Here is a 22,399-nt window from a genome sequence, read left to right as displayed (position 1 = left end):
GTTAGAATGGATATAATATACAACGCTAGCATGGTTTCTGCTGTATTCCATGGGCCTAACCAAACCTATCCAGATGGACAAATAAGTTGGTTGGATGTGTGAGGAGTAAGGAATGAGACGCGGACACAGAGGACTCATGTTTTGGCTAGAAACTTTTATTAAATAAAGGGGTTGGAAAATGCCTCTCTATCCCTATCCTAGGAGGATTTTCCCGGCCTCAACCAAAACTAATGGTTCTGTCCTTTGCAAGATGTCCAAGGTAAATATATGTCCTGTGTCCGAAATCCTACCCTGGCCCTCACACTAAAAGCTAACTCTAAGGTGCAAAGGATATTGTCTCCAAGTCTCAAAGTGCACACATGTTCAAATCGAACACAAAAGGACAAATCCAACCAAAACGATCCAGGTGGACAATGTTAACAGTTCCAGGGAATGTCTCCCTTTCCCGTATTCCTTTTTCTCCAAAATGAAACATTCAAACAAAGAATAGCCAAGTTTCTTGTAACCCAAGAAGATAACTCCCTTTTCTTGGTACGTTCACTGTTCCTGAGGAAATGGCTCCCTTCCCCAGGTTTCTCTTCACATTCAAGATGGTTCAAAATCCTAAGGGCATTGATCTTCCTTGAGATTCTCGTCTTATAGTTCATCACACACACTTTACTTTGCCTGGTATAATCTCCTGCCAGGACATGTTCTTCAAGGAAAGGATAGAGATTATCCAAAAGAGCATCTCCATGGGAAGGGGTCGGGGAGTTGGGGGAAGCCCGCAGTAGAAGAAGAAATATGGGAGGAGAAGGGGGCTTTTGCTTTCAGTGTGTGGACGAGGAATTGATTTATTCCCTTGTTACCCAATTGAAGCCAACTAATGACCTATCATGTGCAATGCCGGCATGTACAGCTAAACGTTTGGTGGTTAACATTACACCATTCATCACAGAATTTGTGAACAAATCACTGCAGGAGGGCCAGGTTCCAAAGGACCTAAAAAGTGCATTAGTTAAACCTTTGCTAAAAAAACAAAATTAGACCTGGGAACATTGAAGAATTACCGTCCCGTCGCTAACCTGATTTGGCCTACGAAAATACTGCAGAAGGTAGTATGTGCACAGTTCCAGGCGTTTGTGGACAGGGTGAGCCTGTTGGACAAGTTTCAATCTGGGTTCCGTCCCAAATATGGGATGGAGACAGCACTTTTGGCGGTGCAAAATGATTTGCTGGAGGCCACGGACAATGTGAGGTCAACGGTATTATTGATGTTGGACCTTTCCACGGCCTTTGATACAGTGGATCACCGGATCATGCTACAACACATTAAGAATATAGGGAAGGCATCGGAACAGGTAGTGAAATGGTTTGGATCATTTTTGAAGGACAGGACACAAAGAGTGGTGCTTGAAGGCTTTACTTCAGAGATGGTATGCCTTGATTGTGGTGTACCACAAGGGTCATCATTGTCTCCACTGATTTTGTTTTTATATTTCCATCCTGTATTTAACATATTGAGGAGGCATGGTCTGAGGTTCCACTCCTAGCCGATGACACAGATTTACATCGAGATAAAAAACATGGAGGATGTGTTTGAGAAAATTAATCTGTGTTTAGATGAGCTCATTAAATGCATGGCACACAATCCGCTTCAGTTGAATGCAGCCAAGACTGAGGTGCTATTGATTAGTCCAAAGGGTAAAATGATAACAGAGAGAGTAGTTACCCCCCTTGATCTTGGGGAAACAACTCCAATGTGCCAAAAAAAACTTAGGTTGTATTTGGCATGAGAATTTGGGTAGTGAAACTCCGATAGGAGCTAAGGCTAAGGGAGTCTTCTATGCACTGCGGGTGCTGAGGAATATGCCTCCTTTCATCCCGGTAGAAGATCATGATGTTTTGGTGGGGCAATGACTAACCGTCACCTGGATTATTGTAATGGCCTGTTGGCAGGGATACCAACTAAGCAAGTTACCAGAAGGTGCAGAATGCCACAATCAGGTTAATCGGACATCTCAGAAAGAGGGATAGTGTATCCTCTCTACGGAAATCCCTCCAATGGCTAATGGTGGAGGACAGGATAAAATGTAAAGTGGCGTGCCTGATGTACAAATGTTAGAGTGGGCTTGCAACTGACTATTTTACTGACAAGATCATCTGATATTGCCCGAGCAGATATCTCCACTCTCGAGACAAACGCTTCGTTTGTGTACCATGTTCCAACTTGGTCTCCAGGGGAGAAAGGAGATTTGGAGTGTTTGGCTCCAAACTCTGGAACCAACTTCCTTTTGAGATCAGAGCATGCAAATCGTTGGCACTGTTCAGAAAGAGGTTGAAAACTTTTCTGTTCAGAGAGACTGCTCTTTCCACAGTATGCATAAACAAATTCTACACTGCCAATGTCTTGAATAGTTGTTATCTGCGCCCGAATATAGTTGATTCTGTCTGCTGCGCATTAGAAATTTTAAAAATCAGAAATAGGCCTATAATTCAAGGGATTGATGTTGTATTGTGTTAAACAATTTTATGTTTTTAACCAGCTGTACCCGGCATTGCACGCCATTCTAGCATACCTTAAAGGTTTTTAAGTAAATATCATCACACTTTTATTTATTTGTTCACTCATATATCGTTATTCTCAGATATTCTTAATGTGCCAAATTATTGAACTCTTGGGAGAGCAACATGTAGTAGCACATGACTGAATACAGGTTTTGGAAGGTATAGGCAGATTTTGTCAAAGGTCTGCCCCTGTGACTTATTAATGGTCATTGAAAAGGCTAAACATATAGGAAAGTGTTTTCTTTTGAATTTGAAAGGCATATTTGTATCGGATGGAATGTGAGGTATGCACAGTATAAGAACAGTATCTAAGTTTAATCCATTGGTTAGACAGATCTCTATGATGTATCTTTGTAGACGTGTAATTTTCAACCTCGTTCCATTGCAGAGTCCCTGTAATGACATAAGATTGTGTAGTAGCATAATTATAGCGCATAATTACAGCACCTACTTTCAGTTTTAGCTCATGAGGAGGCATGTGTTCTACAGCTTTTTGCTCTTCAGAGACTGAAACGTTGAGCCGGCAATTAACTCTTAATTGACACTGGAACCGCTGTGCCCAGTGTGAAGCGAAGTGGGGTTGGAAAGAAATAACTTGAAATTATTCAGAATGTTTGAGATAATGGAAAATGTGACGGTGATAGCGTAGAACCGTGCTCATTGTGTTTTTTAGAATGGTAGCTGTTGCTGAAGTGGAATGGCACACAGAGGTGCAGTTTGCCATTTGGAGAGCAGAGGGCAACCTAACACTGATAAATTGCATCAGATGTGTACGGAAACCTACCTAAGCATTTTATATATAGATATTTTTGATGGTTGTCTTTAAATGTGTAATGACGTTTAAAAAGGTGTATTATTATTCTGTTGTAGAGTTTTACTATAGTGTATTGCAGTGTAAAGGTTTACTTTGTAACCAAATACACGTAATAATACAACATTTAATATTTCCTCACTGCCCTTCTTATATAATTTTCAGACACTTATCATTTGCAGATTCAAGCGAAAACACTAGATTTTCAGTGTTTATTTTAACGCCACAGAGCCTGCAAATCATCGTAGGAGATGTATCAAGGATTTTGGTGGCAGGGGAAACTGTACTCTGTTTAGTTTTAATTTAAAAAGATCTAATATATGTATTGCCACCAAACCACAAAGGTGCCTATATTCCCGTTCTTTGCCTCACCAACAAAAAAAGCGGTGAAATCATTTAGATGGCTTTCCACATCTGTAAAAACTGTGTATTTTCCAAAAACAAATGCAAAAAGCCAAAAGCACATCTTTTTTGTGTTATTCATAAGCTTTGAACTATTGGATGATTTGCTCTAAACTTTTCTGATATCTTCTACTCTTTATGGACATCTTTTTCTTAAAATGTTACGCAAAGTATTGACTTTTGATTGGCACTGAGGTTTCACTTTAACTGTATTGCGATACACCACCTGGTGGCTGTCTACAGATGTTCTCAAGGCAGTCTGCGCCTGGAGCTACTTCAGAGATGAATCTGAGGGATGAAGGAATTCATTTGAAAAATCTGTTTTTCATTCTGTGACGGTCATTGCTCAGGGCATTCATCGAGCTTTGCAAGAGAGTTATTATTGCAAAGAAAAGTTAGATGCTGCATTAGTCCAGTTTGAAGATCACACAAGTTGCAGATGTTGATACCTTTTATTGGACTAACTGAATAATCTATCCAGAGTTGGAATAAAATGTTAGCTTACGAAGCCCCACAGACATCTTCATCAGATGTCCACAGCCAAATGATTCTTAAAGGAAAGCCACAGCACGGATCATTCACATAATGAAAAAAGGAACATTTCATTGGCTGGAATTGCTTTCTTATACAAAAGTCTGTAACCATTCCTGCAAGTAGGCGACACGAGGGGTTGAAAACAGTACACATTTTAAGAGTTGCGTTCAACAGGAAAAAGGATTTTAAAAAACGATTCTTTTCACATGTAACCATTACGTTAAGTGCAAGCAGTCAGACGGTGGGCCCTGCTAGTTTCCTAAAATTACTCATGTTATTTTGAACAGCATATTGGAGTGAGAGGTTTGAAAACACATAATTCAGAAGTAGGCTCAGTTTGTATTTTAATCAGAGAGTCTAAAAAAGTGTTTTTCAGCGTCTGGGTGCTTTAGTGATTCCAACATAGCAGCTAAGGCTTCTTGGCTGGTGTACAGTTTGGCACTACACACATGTGCCCTAAGGTTTACTATGCCAGAAGCCTCAAAATGGTTTCCTGGCTGGCAAACGTATTTTTGGTTCCTGCTCTTATCTCAGCTTGTCTTATGCTCATTAATGGGTGCTAAACATTTGAGTTTAGACCCCCAAGATTTCTGTTGTGGGTGTCCTGTTCCCCTCACGCATTAGGAATCCTGAACACCAGTGTCTGGCAGCTGTGGGTGAGAAATGGCGCTGGAGGGTAGTCATCTGAATGTTGATGTGATTGGACCGCTGGACCTGGGCTCAAAGTTGGCCATAATGTGTCATGAGTCCACTGCTATATTCTCAAAACTGAGGATTACACATCTGGTGCTGCTTCCTGGAGGGGGTGCCAGATGTGTAACAATAGTTAGCCCCTGAGGCTCGGCTCACTGGATTCATACCACCTTCTCTCCTCTCCTCGCTCTTCCACCATCGTTGGGTGCAGGGATTACACCTGTGTCCTTAATAGTTTTTCTCTTCCAACTATTCTGGGAACTTTTAGCGCAAATTCTTCTTCGTGAATTCAAGTGTCTGAATCCTATTTCTCTGAGGAATAACAGATGTACTTATTTTCCTTTACGTAAAAAGAGAAATCATTTAAAAATACATTTTAAAAGAAGTGTTCTTTGGAGGACTGCAGTATAACTCTGGTGACTGCTTTGACATGCAAAAAGAGCGAAGTCTATTGATAGCGAACTGTGTGCTGCTGCTAACAGTAATAGAGCACTAAGACTTTGTTCCTTGGGGTACACTTAAAGCCTAAAGTTGATGTGAAATTGCGGCGCATGGGCAAACATGTGCGCAATCGTTTTGTTAAACCTGCTGGAACACCCAGTTTTGGTTTATAGTCATATAATCGAATGTCAAAATGTCGAAAGTCATAATCTCGAAAAAAAAAATGTCAAAAACAAAAAAGTCGCATTTTTTTTATTACGTTTTTTAATCGAAATGGGGGGGTTCCCCCCAACCCCCCTTTTTAAATTGTTTTTTGTTTTAGCCTTTTTTTTTATTCCCGGACCCCCCAAAAAAAATATAAATAAAAAAATAAAAAGTTCGACATTATTGTTTTCTATATTATGACTTTCGACATTATTCATTCGATATTTTGACTGCACACCCCCAGTTTTCACTGACGTTCCCCTCCTCCCACGCCTTTTTCCTAGTCGGGCAGGCATTTAATTATCACGGCAGAAGTGAAGGGTGACTGCTGGGTGCACAGCCTTAGAGCTGTTCTTGAGTTAAAGGGACAGTGAAAACAGTACTATACGGCAGCAAACAGTGACCGAAGGGGGGGATTTGAGGGGGCTTTTTATTTTTAGCCTTGGAGCCGTCCAAGTGTTTATTGCCGTTAGACTGTCCTTAGTGGCTCTCTTGTCAAGTGTCTGGTGGAAAGTGGAGTGGATACCCGATTACTGCGTTTTTTAAAGGAAGAAGTGGAGGTTTAAAGCATAAATCTGTAAGAACTGAGTGACTCTCTTCTTTTAGGGAAAAAGATTAACACTGAGGGGCAGTGGGGTGTTGCCATTTTTATATCCATTAATAATCTGAAACTGGAAAAGCTTGATAATGGCAAATAAGCAAAAAGGTAAACCTTTTTATAATATACATATCCAAAAGAAAGGGTTAAGTAATGAAGGATGCCCCAAAGAACATTGAGCGCCACGTCGAAAGCCTAGTAAAAAGATGGGAGAAAATAGCCACATTGTGAGGCAAGTAATAAACCAGAAACCATGAGGAGAATACAACATATTTCCACACAAGTAACAACAAAATGCAGGTGCAGATGATGTTTCAGGTGGAACGAATGCTCAAGATTCCTCTAGATTTACAGAAATTGATAACAATGTACTGTTAAATCTTTGTTACACATTGCAACCAAATATAGCTGCACAGGTATTACCTCCTCAACACATTGATTTGATTACCTTATGTACCCAGATAGGGTCGGTGATCGAACAGCAAATGGTTGGGGAGGTGAAGGAGGCTAGTGTGCGTTTGAGTACGACACCACGGCTGTTTGAAGATTCTGCTGTTGTGGAGGAGAACAGGCAAAATGGAAATTCCTCTATGGAGCTAATGACTGTGACCACGGCTATGCAATTTGCCCATAAAATATTTGGTTGAAAGGCTTGATAACGAAATGAGTACACAAGGTGAGACTTTGAAGAAAATAGAGGTGTTGTTGATAGCGACCAAAATAAAGAGGCACCTATTAGACAGAGAGAGGACAAGCAAGAACTAAAGGGTGTCATGGTTGAGGCTAAATCTGAAGTGGTAGTTATTGAATCACCGACGGCCCCCTTAAATATAGGTGATGATACAGAATTGTTTCAACGTATGAGTCGGCGACAACACTGTCAACTGAAAACTAAGAAAACACTAACATGAATTGAGTCTGGGGGGGGATTTAAAGTGACAACCATAGCCCCTACAGTAACATCCTTATTATTAAGAAAAAAAGTCAACAGAAGAAAAAAGAGGGAAGCGAGAAAATCTGGCATTTTAACTAGCTGGCTTCTAAGGAATCAACGGAAGGGAAGTTAATGAGTGAATAATCTGAAGAAATCACTATAGATTCTGAAATAAGTACGGGCACAGTCATCGAAAGATGCTCCACTGCGGTGACCAAACAAAAAATGAAGACTGTAAAAGTAAGATCCAACTGTAACAATTCTCCTGCTGGTGACTTAAATGTGAATTGTTAGGTGGCAGAAACTAACGTGCTTGCGGTTACCAGTGTATATTCTAATAGAAAAGACCAGCCCATTAAAAGATATGTGGTGCTTAGTATTCTGGCATAGATACCACAGTTATGAGTACTAAGTACTGACGATTTGGAATTTGTTGAAATAATTAAGGATGCTAAAATGAATACTTCACTCCTGCACTACGCCTCTACTGCCGATCTTATCAGAACATACTCATCAGAATTTCTTCATTTGGGCTTTACATTATCTAACAACTTTCCAGTTTCTATACAAATGAAACAAAAAATGCCTGGTAAAGGTTCCTTATTGCAGAAGAACCAACCAACGATAAACACGGGCTGGGGGCGGTGGGGTGGCTATTATAGCCAGAAAGTATTTTAAAATGTACAAAGCCCATTGTTGCTGTCAGGGGTGTGAAATTCTTCACCTGAAGTGAACGCCTACATAAAAACAGCTGTATAAACCTTATAGTGATCTACACATCACCAACACCTATGGCACATTTTAACAAAGACATGATTCAGTTGTTGTGTAGTCTTAATGGGACTAACACGGCTACTCTATTTGTAGGAGACTTAAATCATTGGAGGGGTAACCCCACTGACAAAGGGGCTCTGGAAATGGAAAAAACACTCAATGGTATAAACTATAGGGTATGCAACAACAGCTAATGATAATCAGCTGGACTGGGTAGTGTCATGCAACCTGGAAGTCAAAATTAATGGGACCATACCATGTATTTGGTCAGATCATAACAGGGTGGATTTTTCAATAACACCCCAGGGCTCAATGCCCAAAGCCAGGAATGAGCACAAAAGGATCTTGAATATAAATGTTAACAAAATCTCAGGTGTGGAGTTAGCTCAGTGCATGAATGAGATAATGACACAAACTACAGATGCCGACTCCAGCCTGGTCTCGGAATATAACATGTCAGTTCAAGAACTGGTGGAGTAGGTAGCTCCCACAAGGTGGAAACTAGTGTGGGCTAATACAAAACATCAGAAATGGTTCACACCCCTACTGACTAGCCTAAAAAGAAATAGTTAGAATTAAGATGGGTAAAACAGCCAACCACCGAGAACAAGAACAAGTGGAAGGAAGCAGAATCACTGTACAAACAAAACATCACAGAATCTGAGAAAAACTTCTACAAAGAGGATAGCTAGAGCATCAAATTCTATGAGCAAGCCATTTGAAATTCTGAGACCCTTAGAAAAACCCAAGGCATTATCACCTCCGGTTCAACCTTCCCAGGGTGCCTGCCTAAAAGTACAGGAGGCCTTCAATGCTAAGATCTCGAAGGCAAGAGAAACAACCAGGACCACACGTGTCCTGGTACACACTCAAGAATATCCCCAGATAAACCAACAAGAGCTGGGGGTGGCAGAAAGATTTGAATTCTCAAATATTACAACACGAGACATGAGGTCCCTTTTATCCACCATGAGACCCACGTCCTGTGCAGAGAATATCCTACCCCCTAAGATTATTTTAGAACACAGAGATATTTCCATGCCTGGCAAATGCATCTTTTCGTGACTATCACATACCAGAATCCATTAAAATTGTTACAGTTACTCCGTTAGTCAAAAAGCTAGGATTGGATCACAGGGACCCCAGTAATTGGCGACCAATTACCAATTGGAACTTTCTATTGAAGATCTTAGATAAAGCCGCTACACTACAGTTGCAAGCATACGTGGAAGCAAACACATCTTGCATAAGCAACAAAGCAGCTTTAGGCCGGCCCATAGCGCTGAAACAGCTGTGGTCGAACTCCAGACCCGTATGCTCAGTATCAAGGACAAGGGCAGGTCGGGCATGTTGGTGCTACTGGACCTGTCCGCGGCCTTCGATCTATAAGACCATGAACAACTTTGCTGGTCTTTTGAGCATGTGGGCGGATTTTCTTCTAAGGCAACCAGATGGGTATTATCATTTCTTGCCAATCGAAGATCTAAGATTCACTAGGGTAATGCCTTTTTGGCCCTGGCATCTATTGACTGGAGTTCCACAGGGGGCCAGTTTGTCTCCGCTACTTTTTAATCTTTACCTCAGACTACTCTGCACAGTTCTCATGGGCACGCAAGTGTTTTTCACGAACTATGCTGACGACACTCAGCTGGTGTTGGAACTGAGTGGGAACTACGAGACAGATTCCCACAACCACGAGACATTGTATAACATCATAGAGGCATGGATAACATCCAATTGGATGTGTTTAAATGGGAACAAAACAGAGTTGCTGTTGTTTGGCTCATGGCAGGCATGAGCCAAATTAGGCCAGGAATATGAAACCTTTCAGATCAGAAACTCCACGGTCAAGGTGCAAGAAAAGGTGAAGACCTTGGGCATTACACTGCAAGCGTCACTTAATGCAGATTCTCATGTCCGCAATTTAAACAAAAGTTGGCAATATTATTTGTGCCTACTCATTCATATCAGACTGTTTGTAAATGAACAAAACTGTTTGTAAATGAACAAAACAACGCCACTATTGCTAGGGCCATTATATTATCTAGGCTGGATTATGGAAACACATGAATGCTTGGAGCAAACAAGGGTTGCTTCGCAGGATGTCAGATTATCCAGAACAGCGCAGTGAGAATCATTAGGACGAGAACTAGAAGGGAGCACATAACATCAGATAGGAGAGACCTACATTGCCTGACAATCAAGGAACGGATCACATTCAAAGCCATGACACTGGTTCACCAAAGCATCCACGGCCTATCTAAACGATCTGATCCTCCCGTACATACCAGGTCGATCATTGAGATCAGAATCTATGGGCTGGATTGTCTGCCCAGCATTCCAATGCACTAATGGGCGTGGGAGATCTTTCCTGGTAATCGCAGCCCAAGCATGGAATGGATTACCAAATACCATCAGATTAGAGGGCAACTAGCTGTCTTTTCAGAAAGCCCTGAAGACAGCCCTGTTTCAGGTCTACCGCAGTCTTCCCCAGAATATGGTACTAAACCAGCTGGTCGTCCTGTCTTTACCTATGTTGTTCCCTTGTGTAAATGTGTGCACCCTGATGCCTGCGGGCTTCGGCGCAATATAAAAGCATAAAAATAAATAAAATGAACAACAGATTGACGACCAACATGGGTGGGACTGGCTGGTACAATTCATCCCACAAGCTCTGAGGAAACAAGATTGATTTGTACGTGGCACACTAGGGGTTCCCAACATTTGTTGGATCTTGATAGGTCACTACAATTGTTGAAAGCTAATGAGGTATTTATGATTCAAGAAAGTTGGGTAATAAACGATTTATGGAGCGGTGCATACAGGGGGAAACAAAATAAGCTGGAGTGATCAGAATTTACGTCGAATGCACACTTTCATGAAAAATCCAGCCATATTAGATAGAAGGGATATGGCTAACAAAACTGCAGATGCAATCCAAGTTTGGATTGCAAAACGTACAATAAAGTTTGCGATGGCCAATACATCAAGGATAGAATTGAAAAAATATGATAAAGAGATTGTGTTTGCTAAACAACGAATGAGATTGGCCATTAGACAAATAAAGATGGAATATGTAGAGGATTTTGAGAAGATGGATTTAATCAAGAAAGTAGATCAAAAATAGATATACTAACTGGCTAAAAAGGCACAGATGCTCTTTGAAGAACAGTCAATGCTCCTGGAAGAGAGCTGTTTTTATCCCCATCTTCAAAAAGGGATGCCGAAAGCTGCCCATTAATCATCGTCTACTTTCTTTAATGGCCATTACTGACAAGCTTTTTGCTTGCCTATTGTTGAAGGACTTGCAAGAATGCGTCGAGGAGAATAAACTGCTCTGTACTTTTCAAACGGGATTCAGGAGTGGGGTATCGACAACTGACAACATCCTATTGTTGGATTCACTGGTGGGTAATGCAAGGCATAATTGGGCATTGCCTGCCTCTGTGTGTTCTATATGTGGATTTAAGATATGCTTTTGATACAGTGAATAGAAAGATAATGTGGACGAAACTGCAGAAGTTGGGTATTGTTCCATGGTCATTGGAGGCAATTGTACAGTTGCACGAACAGCCAGAGTACATGTGAGGTTGGATTGTGGGGGAGCCAGCACGGATGAGATATATACCAACAAGGAGGTGAAGCAGGGCTGCGTGCTGGCTCCCTTACTGTTTAACATATACTTAGCATATCTTCCCATTCAGTTGGAGGGTGTCAACTGTAGAAAAAATGACATACTGCTATGGGTGTACCGTGAAACTTAAGGCATCCCTAGTCGCACGACGAGAAAATCAAAACACCCTGCCTGATTGCATCACAGCCAAATGATTCAACTCACTTTGGTTAGAAAAATATAGCTTTTAATAAGCACCAAACATATTAAAACCAATACACATTCTGGTCTCAATCTTATCTTGTTTAGACAACACAATGCCTACATAGGTACATGGAAATATTGCAACCTGATATGTGGGGGTTATTTATTTTTTCAACAAAAAAAAGTATTTGTAATGCGCACATGATGGAATGAACTGTATAGAGGCGCAGATGGGTCAAAATTGTACAGATGTTAGACTGAGATCCAGAAAAAGAGGCAGCTCAGTGTAGAAATATGAAGACAAATCTATCTAAATAAGAAAGTCTCTAATGCTCTGCCAAATTGCGGAAATGACTGGAGAGTCCTGATTTCCAGTGGTAGTGAGTTCCATAGTTTTGGCCCAAACACAGCAAATCTTCTGTCTCCCCTTGAGCTGTAGACAGCACGGGGTCATTAGAGCCTAGCGATCTTGGGGATTGATATAATTGGATCATATCTCTTACATATTCTGGGTCCAGACCATTAATACATTTGAAGACTAGACATGCCACTTTGAATCTAATCCGGTCTTCCACTGCCAGCCAGTGTAAAGCGCGCTGTGATGGTGAGACATGTGCCCATCGACCTAAGCTGAAAATAGTTCTTACTGCAGCATTTTGAGCTTTTTTCCGTCTTGATATTTGTTTGAGCGGAATACCGAGCAGCTGGCTGTTGCAATAGTCCAGATGCCTGTTGGTTAGTGCGCCTACTACCATGGCATAGTCCTCCCTGGGTATGTAAGGTATCATTTACCTGAGAAGCCTAAGGACGAAATGTACTGCCCGAACCTTTGCTCTATCTTGAGCCTCACTTTCGAAGTCATCCTGCCATATGCAGCCCAGATTCTTAACCTTAGTAACAAATTTCAGGTTTGACCCCAGCAGTATTGGGGTGGGTAGTTTCTTAGCAGCCGCAAGGAAATGTTAAAGTCCAAATAGAATCAGCTCATTTTTTTTGGCAGCATTCAACTGAAGCCGATTACGGGACATCCAGGTATTTACCTCCTGCAGGCACTACGCCTATTTACCAAATGCGTCGTCAAAGTTGGAAACTCTGATAAAGATCTGAGTGTCATCTGCGTAGGAGTGAAAATTCAGTCCATGACGCCTCAGGATCTCTAGTAGAGGGCGAATATATAAGTTAAATAGTAGCGGTGACAATGAGGACCCCTGTCGTACACCACAGATCAGTCTAATAGCATCTGATAGGAAACCTTCCAACCCTACTTGTTGGTAGCAGTTGGTCAAAAATGATTTGAACCAGCGCAGCGCATGTTCCGATACCCTTCCCACCTCTTGTAATCATCACAGAAGGGTAGTATGATCGACCTTGTCAAAGGACGTGGAATGGTCGAGCATCACCAACAGGGACAGCTCACCCTGATCCGCGGCCCTTAACAGGTCATCCTGGATGGCCAAAAGGGCCGTTTCGGTTCAAAACTTAGGCTTGAACCCAGATTGGAATTTGTCTAATAGCATTTCCCTCTTAACAAAATCATGTAGTTGACCATTAACTACCTTTTCCCAAATTTTAGCAGGCCAGGGGAGTCCTGCTACTGGCCGAAAGTTCTGGAGGATTTCAGAATACAGAGTAGGCTTCTTCAATAAAGGAGTGACTATCGCATGTTTCAAACTAGAGGGAACCACGCCCTGGGATAAAGATTTATTAGCAAACTTAGTTACAAATGGTGCCAGGTCAGAGGCCAGACGCTTGGCCACATAGGCAGGAGGAACAAAGAGGGAGTTGTTTGTAGGCTTCAGTGTGTCCAGCAAATGATGGATCTCTTTTTCATCAACCTGTTGAAAATCAAAAGTTGTGTTCTGCCCTGTTGAGTCCATAAGGTCAGCTGTGCTTTCATTATTGGGGGGCTCACTGGGAGACCACTTAAGGGCTGATTCTTTTTTAGCAATGTCAGCCTTGATGCCTTCAATCTTATCTAAGAAAAGACAGATTTGCCTGCGTGAGTGAGGGATCAATCGGTGTTGATTTGCAATGGAGAATAACTCCATAGGGAGATTATCTTCTGCTTTTATCTTTTTCACTAGGAACTCTGTTTGAGCTTGAAAGATAGCCTGTTTATACTCTTTCAATGCAGTCTTAGCTCTTCTTGCATTCTCTAATGTTTGTTCATTGTGCCATGGTCGATCAGTCCAACTGACTAATTTACGTAAAGGGATCAAATTTGTCATGAGCCATGGTTTAGAGATTCTGCTTTGTTTAATTCTCTTAGGGGCCGTTTTGGAACATACATACTCTAGGATAGTAGTTCCTAAATCAAAGAAATAATCACTAGAGAGCTGTAAGTCGATAATACCCAGAGCCTTCTTGATTTCCTCACCAGTCATTTTGTCCAAATACTTAATTTTCTGGGTATAGGTGATAGGTCTGTCCTTGGTACTGGCCCTATCCCCAATGTACGAGGTTAATGAAAGAAATTGTACAGAGTGATCTGACCAATGAATTGGTTGCATTTCCTTCAGCAAAACATAAGTCCCTCTGACAATAACAACTTCTCAACAATGTCCCTTTGAATGAGAAGAAAGCATCCCCTGGGATGAAGACTGTGGTTTTCCAAGAGCTCCCACAGTTCTCTGGAGTCTGGTTTAGTAGGATCGTCTAACCAGATATTCCAGTCACCCAGTATCATAAGGTCCTTATGCTTACTCCCTTTGCTGACCAAAAACGAGTCCAGATTGTCCAGAAAGGATTTGCATGGACCAGGGGGTCTGTAACCGAGAATGATATGCATGGCAGCTCTGGATAATAAATTGAATGTAAAATATCCAACTTGAGCGCCATCGACCCAGTCAAGGGTGGATAAGTGGGACATATGCATAGCAGTCTTGTAAATTACTGCAATACTACCTTCTCTTTTCTCCACCCTATTAATGACTTTGATTTGGTAATCCTCTGGGAACAACTCATGAAAAATCCCATGAGAGGTCTCAGTGAACCAAATCTCGGTAACCAACAACAGATCCAAGTCGTTTGTGCCAATTAATTCAGCTATCTCAGTGGCATGAGGACCTGCCGACCTCATGTTAATGAGAACACAATTAAGGCTCTCTTTCTGCCCCTTGGGAGTTGCTGTTGTGTTATTGGGGTTTGACGTTTGACATAGGACTATTCAGATTATTCAGAGTGCGCAGAGTTATACTGTCACACGAGTAGTGGTATCGTAAATGAATCTGGCAATAGTTATAGAACTACCTTCAGGTAGACGCGCAAGAGCTGAAATCCACCACAAGAGGAAAAGCAAAAAAAAACACAGCACCTCCTACCAACTGCCTAGAACTGGCTAGAACAGGCTAGAACAGGCTTCGCGTCAGCAAGTATACGGCGTCACTCCGTTTTACAAAGACACAACTGGGTATCTTGCTCAATCTATAGCATTGTAAACGTATGTGGTCTTAATAGCTTGTTCTGCAAAATGTGTGTACATCTGAAGCACCTATTGTGTTACATATATCACCAGATGTTTTAACAGTTGTACTGCTGCATCTGCATCAGAGCATCCTCTACTCTCATACTGCTCTTGCATCCACCTAAATACTTCTGATATCATCAAATGTCATCATGTACAATGTTCGAAACAAAATAAAGGTCGACACTGCTGTGTTTCGGAACCAAAGATCATTACGGTCTCCCTACCAGCATGGTAAGGAGCCTATTATATTATAGTCGAGCCTTCATCAGGACCATACAAAAGCACTGTATCCCCTTCTTTGTTCTCTTAGGTTTCTAAGTAGCTGCGTATTTCATCAAATACAATACGGATGGCACATTTATGGAATAAAATGTCCATGCAATCTTGTGTACCTAGGCAAAACCAAAACAGTAGCAGTACAACTTTTAAAACAACTGTTGAAATATGTAACACAATAGGTGCTTCAGATGTATATAAATTGAGCAGAACACACTGTTAAGACGCATACATTTACAATGCTATAGAATGTGCAAGATACCCAGTTGTGTCTTTGTAAATTTATGTAGTCTTTCTGTTGTCTAAACAAGATGAGATTGAGACCAGAATGTGTATTGGTTTTTAATATGTTTGGTTCTTATTAAAAGCTATATTTTTCTAACAACAGTGAGTCCAATCGTTTGGTTTTTAATATGTTTGGTTCTTATTAAAAGCTATATTTTTCTAACAACAGTGAGTCCAATCGTTTGGCTGTGATGCAATCAAGCAGGGGCTTTTGATGTTCTCGTTGTGTGAATAGGGATGCCTTAAGTTTCAAAGTACTCCTTTAGCAGTATATCGTTTATTCTGATAAATTGCCCAGTAGTGGTGGGAGTGCATCACAGGGTTCCCACAGATATAGTGATTTGGGTGTCAACTGTAGTGCACCAATGTTGGGGGGGTGAGCATGTGCTGCGGCTGTCCTACGCAGACAACATTGTATTATTCGACCATACATATGTGGGTCTGGGTAGGGCGGCCACGGAATTGTATACATTCGCAAATATCAATGAGCTGGTTGTCAATATTGAAAAAACTAAATTGGTTTGTTATGGTAAAGGTTTGAGTGCAGCCCCTTTGTAGGAGGTGTAGGAGGTGGTGAGATTGAGAGGGTGACATCATATAAGTGCTTAGGAGTGGAATATGGTGATGGCAAGTACACGGAGCTAAAGATCTGTAGGAAGCAGGAGGCTATTGTACTGACGCTGTTGATTAAGACATTTGCCACTGACACTGCTGGGTACAGTTATGCAGGAATAGACAACGGTTTGTCCCCGCCATTGTCTATGGCCTAGAGGCGTTTTTGGAAATCAGGCTTGGGCCTGGCAAGATCGGTCCCGATGGAAATGATTTGTTTGGAATTTGGCACTAGCAGCAGTTGTGTTGAAAAACAGGGGCCTTATGTATGTTACGGCTATGAAAAAAACAAACTGTGCATTACTGAATGAAATGGGCAAAGTAATGATGAAACAAGTGAAAGGAACTGACCTTTTTGTATGGGCAAATTTAGTACTAGATCTATTTGTGAAAATTGAATGCACGCCTGACTGGTCACAAGATTACTTTGCACTAAAAAACGAATTTGAAAAAAAGATAAGACTGGGATTGGATCAACAACTATACCCACATGGAATCCCTGCGAAGATGCCCGTCACATAATCTGATGCAATATAAATGTTTGAAACCCCAATGGTATCTAAAGAAATGTCCGGTTGTGCAAGTAGGAAGATTTCATTTGCTACTAAGGTTTGATGACTTACATATCTTACCTACATTAGGCCCAAGTAAAGGTATGCCTCGACCATGACGGTCATGTCGAAAGCGCACAGCACATTTCTCACAGGATGTGGCAAGCTACGGGAAGTATGTGTGCAGTAAGTCGGTCCTTTTGTAAATCATTTCATGACAATTACTACTGACGCTTTTTGGAAGGAAATATTGTATTCATTCTGGTAATAGTCTAGTGATTGCGTTATACAATGTGTGGAAAGTAGTAAATTGCATTTCGGAGAGAATGTAAGATAAATGTGATGGTCATTTGTTTGGAAAGTCTGTAAACCGGTTTTAATGATGATGAAAAATGTGTCTAATGAATGAGAGTGATGTGAAATAGTTAATGGAACTAATAGCACATTATATTAAATAATAAAAAAGAAGTGTTTCCGCGTCCATTCTGGCAGCAGAGTTAGTCTAAGAGTTAGAAATCTGGTTACTGCAGAAATATTGCCACATGTAAATGGGGGGCCCTGGTTGTTTAGGCAGAATATAGGTGTCAGCGGTTCCTAATGCAGGCTATAGGTGGGGCCCGAGGTATTTAGGTGGGATTCAAGCAGCACTCTTTCATGGTGGACATTAGTGACACTGGTTCTTAGTGCAGGGTAGTGCGACTATGTCACTTATAGAGAATACAGGCAGAATTAGCATAGACTTTCCCCAGAATATGTGTAGCATAGGTTATTTGTAGCAGAAATGTAGCAGTCTAAAAGTCTGCATTCCTGTTTCCCTTCTTCTATTCTAGAAATGTCATTTAGAGTTCTCTAACAAATAATTGCTGGTAGAGTTGGGCTTACTGGTTGACAATGCTGTACAGGTGTCCTTAATGGTCAAGACAAAGCTTGGGGCCTGAACATTCAACAATGCAACATTGTGTGTACAGAATACACACGTCGCCTGCACCGAAACAGCTACAATTATTATCTGGGAGTAATAAGGTCGACATACTATTAGAATGTATGTTTGCCCCCGTCCCCCAACTTGCCAAACATTCACTGGACGACCATTTTTAGTTAAGTCATAAAATGCCCTGGACCAATCAGAAAGGATCACAAAAGGCCCTGCACCAATCATGCAAAGATCTCCCAGCACTTTAAGAGTCTGCACCTAAGAGAAGGAACATTATACAGGCCAGTCGCATGGTAGGAGAGCAACTATTGGCGTCTTTTAGATAGATCGGCACGACCCTCCCAACTTCCAACACAAGCTGCACCCCATTATCTTCACCTTTCTGCCTTCACTGGTGAAATACATTTGAAAATATATAATGTTCAATTTCCTTTAACAGAGTTGCAATTTGTGTAATGCTAAATAATGTGAGAAATTAGCTGGAAGTTCAGGCTGCACACAGTTGGTCTTCAGCTGGCTGGTCATCCTGTGTACGGTTGGGGGCTTGCATACTGTTGGTCTTGAGCTGGCTGGTCATCCTGTGTACGGTTGGGGGCTGACATACTGTTGGTCTTGAGCTGGCTGGTCATCCTGTGTACGGGCGGGGGCTTGCATACTGTTGGTCTTGAGCTGGCTGGTCACTCTGTGTACGGGTGGGGGCTTGCATACTGTTGGTCTTGAGCTGACTGCTCGTCCTGTGTCCGGGTGGGGGCTTGCATACAGTTGGTCTTGAGCTGACTGGTCATCCTGTGTACGGGTGGGGGCTTGCATACTGTTCGTCTTCAGCTGGCTGGTCACCCTGTGTACGGGTGGGGGCTTGCATACTGTTGGTCTTGAGCTGGCTGGTCATCCTGTGTACGGGTGGGGGCTTGCATACTGTTGGTCTTGAGCTGGCTGGTCATCCTGTGTACGGTTGGGGGCTTGCATACTGTTGGTCTTGAGCTGGCTGGTCATCCTGTGTACGGTTGGGGGCTGGCATACTGTTGGTCTTGAGCTGGCTGGTCATCCTGTGTACGGGTGGGGGCTTGCATACTGTTGGTCTTGAGCTGGCTGGTCACTCTGTGTACGGGTGGGGGCTTGCATACTGTTGGTCTTGAGCTGACTGCTCGTCCTGTGTCCGGGTGGGGGCTTGCATACAGTTGGTCTTGAGCTGGCTGGTCATCCTGTGTACGGTTGGGGGCTGGCATACTGTTGGTCTTGAGCTGGCTGGTCATCCTGTGTACGGGTGGGGGCTTGCATACTGTTGGTCTTGAGCTGGCTGGTCACCCTGTGTACGGGTGGGGGCTTGCATACTGTTCGTCTTCAGCTGGCTGGTCACCCTGTGTACGGGTGGGGGCTTGCATACTGTTGGTCTTGAGCTGACTGGTCACCCTGTGTACGGGTGGGGGCTTGCATACTGTTGGTCTTGAGCTGACTGCTCGTCCTGTGTCCGGGTGGGGGCTTGCATACTGTTGGTCTTGAGCTGACTTGTCATCCTGTGTACGGGTGGGGGCTTGCATACTGTTGGTCTTGAGCTGGCTGGTCATCCTGTGTACGAGTGGGGGCTGGCATACTGTTGGTCTTGAGCTGACTGGTCACCCTGTGTACGGGTGGGGGCGTGCTACTGTTGGTCTTGAGCTGACTGGTCATCCTGTGTACGGGTGGGGGCTTGCATAATGTTGGTCTTGAGCTGGCTGGTCATCCTGTGTACGGGTGGGGGATGGCATACTGTTGGTCTTGAGCTGGTTGGTCCCCTTGTGTACGGGTGGGGGCTTGCATAATGTTGGTCTTGAGCTGACTGGTCATCCTGTGTACGGGTGGGGGCTTGCATACAGTTGGTCTTGAGCTGACTGGTCATCCTGTGTACGGGCGGGGGCTGGCATACTGTTGGTCTTGAGCTGACTGGTCATCCTGTGTATGGGTGGGTGCTTCCAGGACCTGCACTTTGTAACTCTGGATGCTTCTTCTTTTCCTCAGGCTGTGGGATTGGGAGCCAGCTTCATCAAGCTGGGAGGTCTGTTCCGGGGCGAGCGGGCGAGCAAGTACAACCGGCTGGTCACGATTGAGGAGGAACTAGCCCGCAGCGGCACACTGGGTATGAACTGCTTCATTATCACACCCTTTTCAGATGGCATTGAATGGGGGCACAAAGGCCTGGGGCGGTTGATAAAAATAGCTCCACAGGAGGGCAAAAGAATCCAGCACCATGACAAATTGCAAGCAAGACACATCCCACAGCATGCATTCTTCTCCTAATAGGTTATCTATTTTAGAAAGAATAGCCGCCCCCCCTCAACCCCCCTGCCTGGGCGTGCGCACGCACGCCAACGGAATAAATGCGGCTTTCTTTTCAGCCATAGACCGAATCAAGCGCCATGACAGAATTAATTAGCTGGAATCGAATGTGCTCACCATTTGTTAAGAGCGAAATAATGGTTTCCAGGGGAGCTGGGGCTACCTGTGCCCGCCCCCTTGGATACATACTGTAGATGGTAGATGCCACTTAGAAAGCAGATGTTCTCTTGTGTACGATGGTGAATGGGCTTCTGGACCAGGAATCCTTCTAGGCATTAAGTGAGGATCCCAGAGACACACTGACTGCCCAGCAAACTCAGCGAATGGACGCAAACATACCAGCATTCATGCAGCGTTGGATCTACTAGAGGAGATCCAACACAACATACACACTGCCTCCCCAACGCAACATACACACTGCCTTTCAATGGGGGATCCAACACAGCATACACACTGCCTTTCAATAGGGGATCCAACCCAACATACACACTGCCTTTCAATAGGTGATCCAACCCAACATACACACTGCCTTTCAATGGGGGATCCAACACAACATACACATTGCCTTTCAATAGGGGACCCAACATACACACTGCCTTTCAAAGGGGCATCCAACCAAGCATACACACTGCCTTTCAATGGGGGATCCAAGGCAACATACACACTGCCTTTCAATGGGGGATCCAACACAACATAAACATTGCCTTTCAATAGGGGATCCAACCCAACATACACACTGCCTTTCAAAGGGGCATCCAACACAACATACACACTGCCTTTCAAAGGGGCATCCAACGCAGCATACACACTGCCTTTCAATGGGGCATCCAACACAACATACACATTGCCTTTCAATAGGGGATCCAACCCAACATACACACTGCCTTTCAATGGGGGATCCAACACAACATACACATTGCCTTACATTGCCTTTCAATAGGGGACCCAACATACACACTGCCTTTCAATGGGGGATCCAACACAACATACACACTGCCTTTCAAAGGGGCATCCAACCAAGCATACACACGGCCTTTCAATGGGGGATCCAAGGCAACATACACCCTGCCTTTCAATGGGGGATCCAACACAACATAAACATTGCCTTTCAATAGGGGATCCAACCCAACATACACACTGCCTTTCAAAGGGGCATCCAACACAACATACACACTGCCTTTCAAAGGGGCATCCAACCAAGCATACACACTGCCTTTCAATGGGGGATCCAACACAACATAAACATTGCCTTTCAATAGGGGATCCAACCCAACATACACACTGCCTTTCAAAGGGGCATCCAACACAACATACACACTGCCTTTCAAAGGGGCATCCAACGCAGCATATACACTGCCTTACAATCGGAGATCCAACGCAACATACACACTGCCTTTCAAAGGGAGATCCAACGCAAGGTATACACTGCCTTCCCAACGCAACACACACACACACACATTTCCTTTCAATGGGGGATCCAACGCAACATGCACACTGCCTTTAAAACGGGCAGCATACACACTGCCTTTCAATGGGGGAACCAATGCAACATACACACTGTGTTTCAATGGGTTATCCAACGGAACACACATTGCCTTTCAATTACTTTCTTTTTTGCCATAGCCTGAACACTACTGGCCACAGATGGCACGGTATCTTGGGGATCAATAAGTGACAGCTGGGCCTAAATAATCTCCCCAGTGTTTATGGAGCAGAGTTTTTCCTGTCAAAGAATTTTAGATACAGGGCTTGAAAAAAAGACAATTTTAAGCCAGTTGGTGAAGAAGGCCCAAGGACATGCAGTCAGAGTAGTTACACGAGAAAGGCCTTTGGAAAGAGACCTATGCTGAGCCTAAGAACACAGCAAATCAAAACTTACTCAGGACCAACCTGTAAATCTACCTCACAGTACTGCTACCGCGAAACATGAAGACTATCACAGCCAGCTCATCCAGACCCAGAAAGTAACCATCCACTCCAGACACTCGCCTCTCCTACCTTGATGCTCACTCTCCACTTGACACAAGCAAACAATAGAGCGCAGCTACACCCATCGATCAATTTCGGCCTAGCTGCACACATACAGAAAATGTGTACATGAACACCTCAACAACCCGTTAGAAAGCAGCTATACCCCACGAATAAAATCAGCCTAGCTGCACACATAAATGTCTTACACAGGCCTAATGCCGCCAGAATGCAGTCTC

General features: G+C 43.1%; 1 protein-coding gene across 3 annotated transcripts in view; it reads left to right on the top strand.

Moving 5' to 3' along the window:
- The window catches only part of ENO4 (enolase 4), a 418,823-nt gene that overhangs the window by 375,502 nt on the left and 20,922 nt on the right, over positions 1-22,399 (top strand). For all 3 annotated transcript variants that reach the window (XM_069611917.1, XM_069611918.1, XM_069611916.1), the window contains one exon: positions 19,875-19,992. In XM_069611917.1, coding sequence (XP_069468018.1) covers positions 19,875-19,992 — 118 coding nt within the window. The remainder of the gene's footprint in view (positions 1-19,874; positions 19,993-22,399) is intronic.

The sequence above is a fragment of the Ambystoma mexicanum genome, chromosome 8 (genome assembly GCF_040938575.1).
Source record: "Ambystoma mexicanum isolate Mex_15411 chromosome 8, UKY_AmexF1_1, whole genome shotgun sequence".
NCBI lineage: Eukaryota > Metazoa > Chordata > Amphibia > Caudata > Ambystomatidae > Ambystoma > Ambystoma mexicanum.
This window is presented reverse-complemented; position numbering and strand designations above follow the sequence as displayed.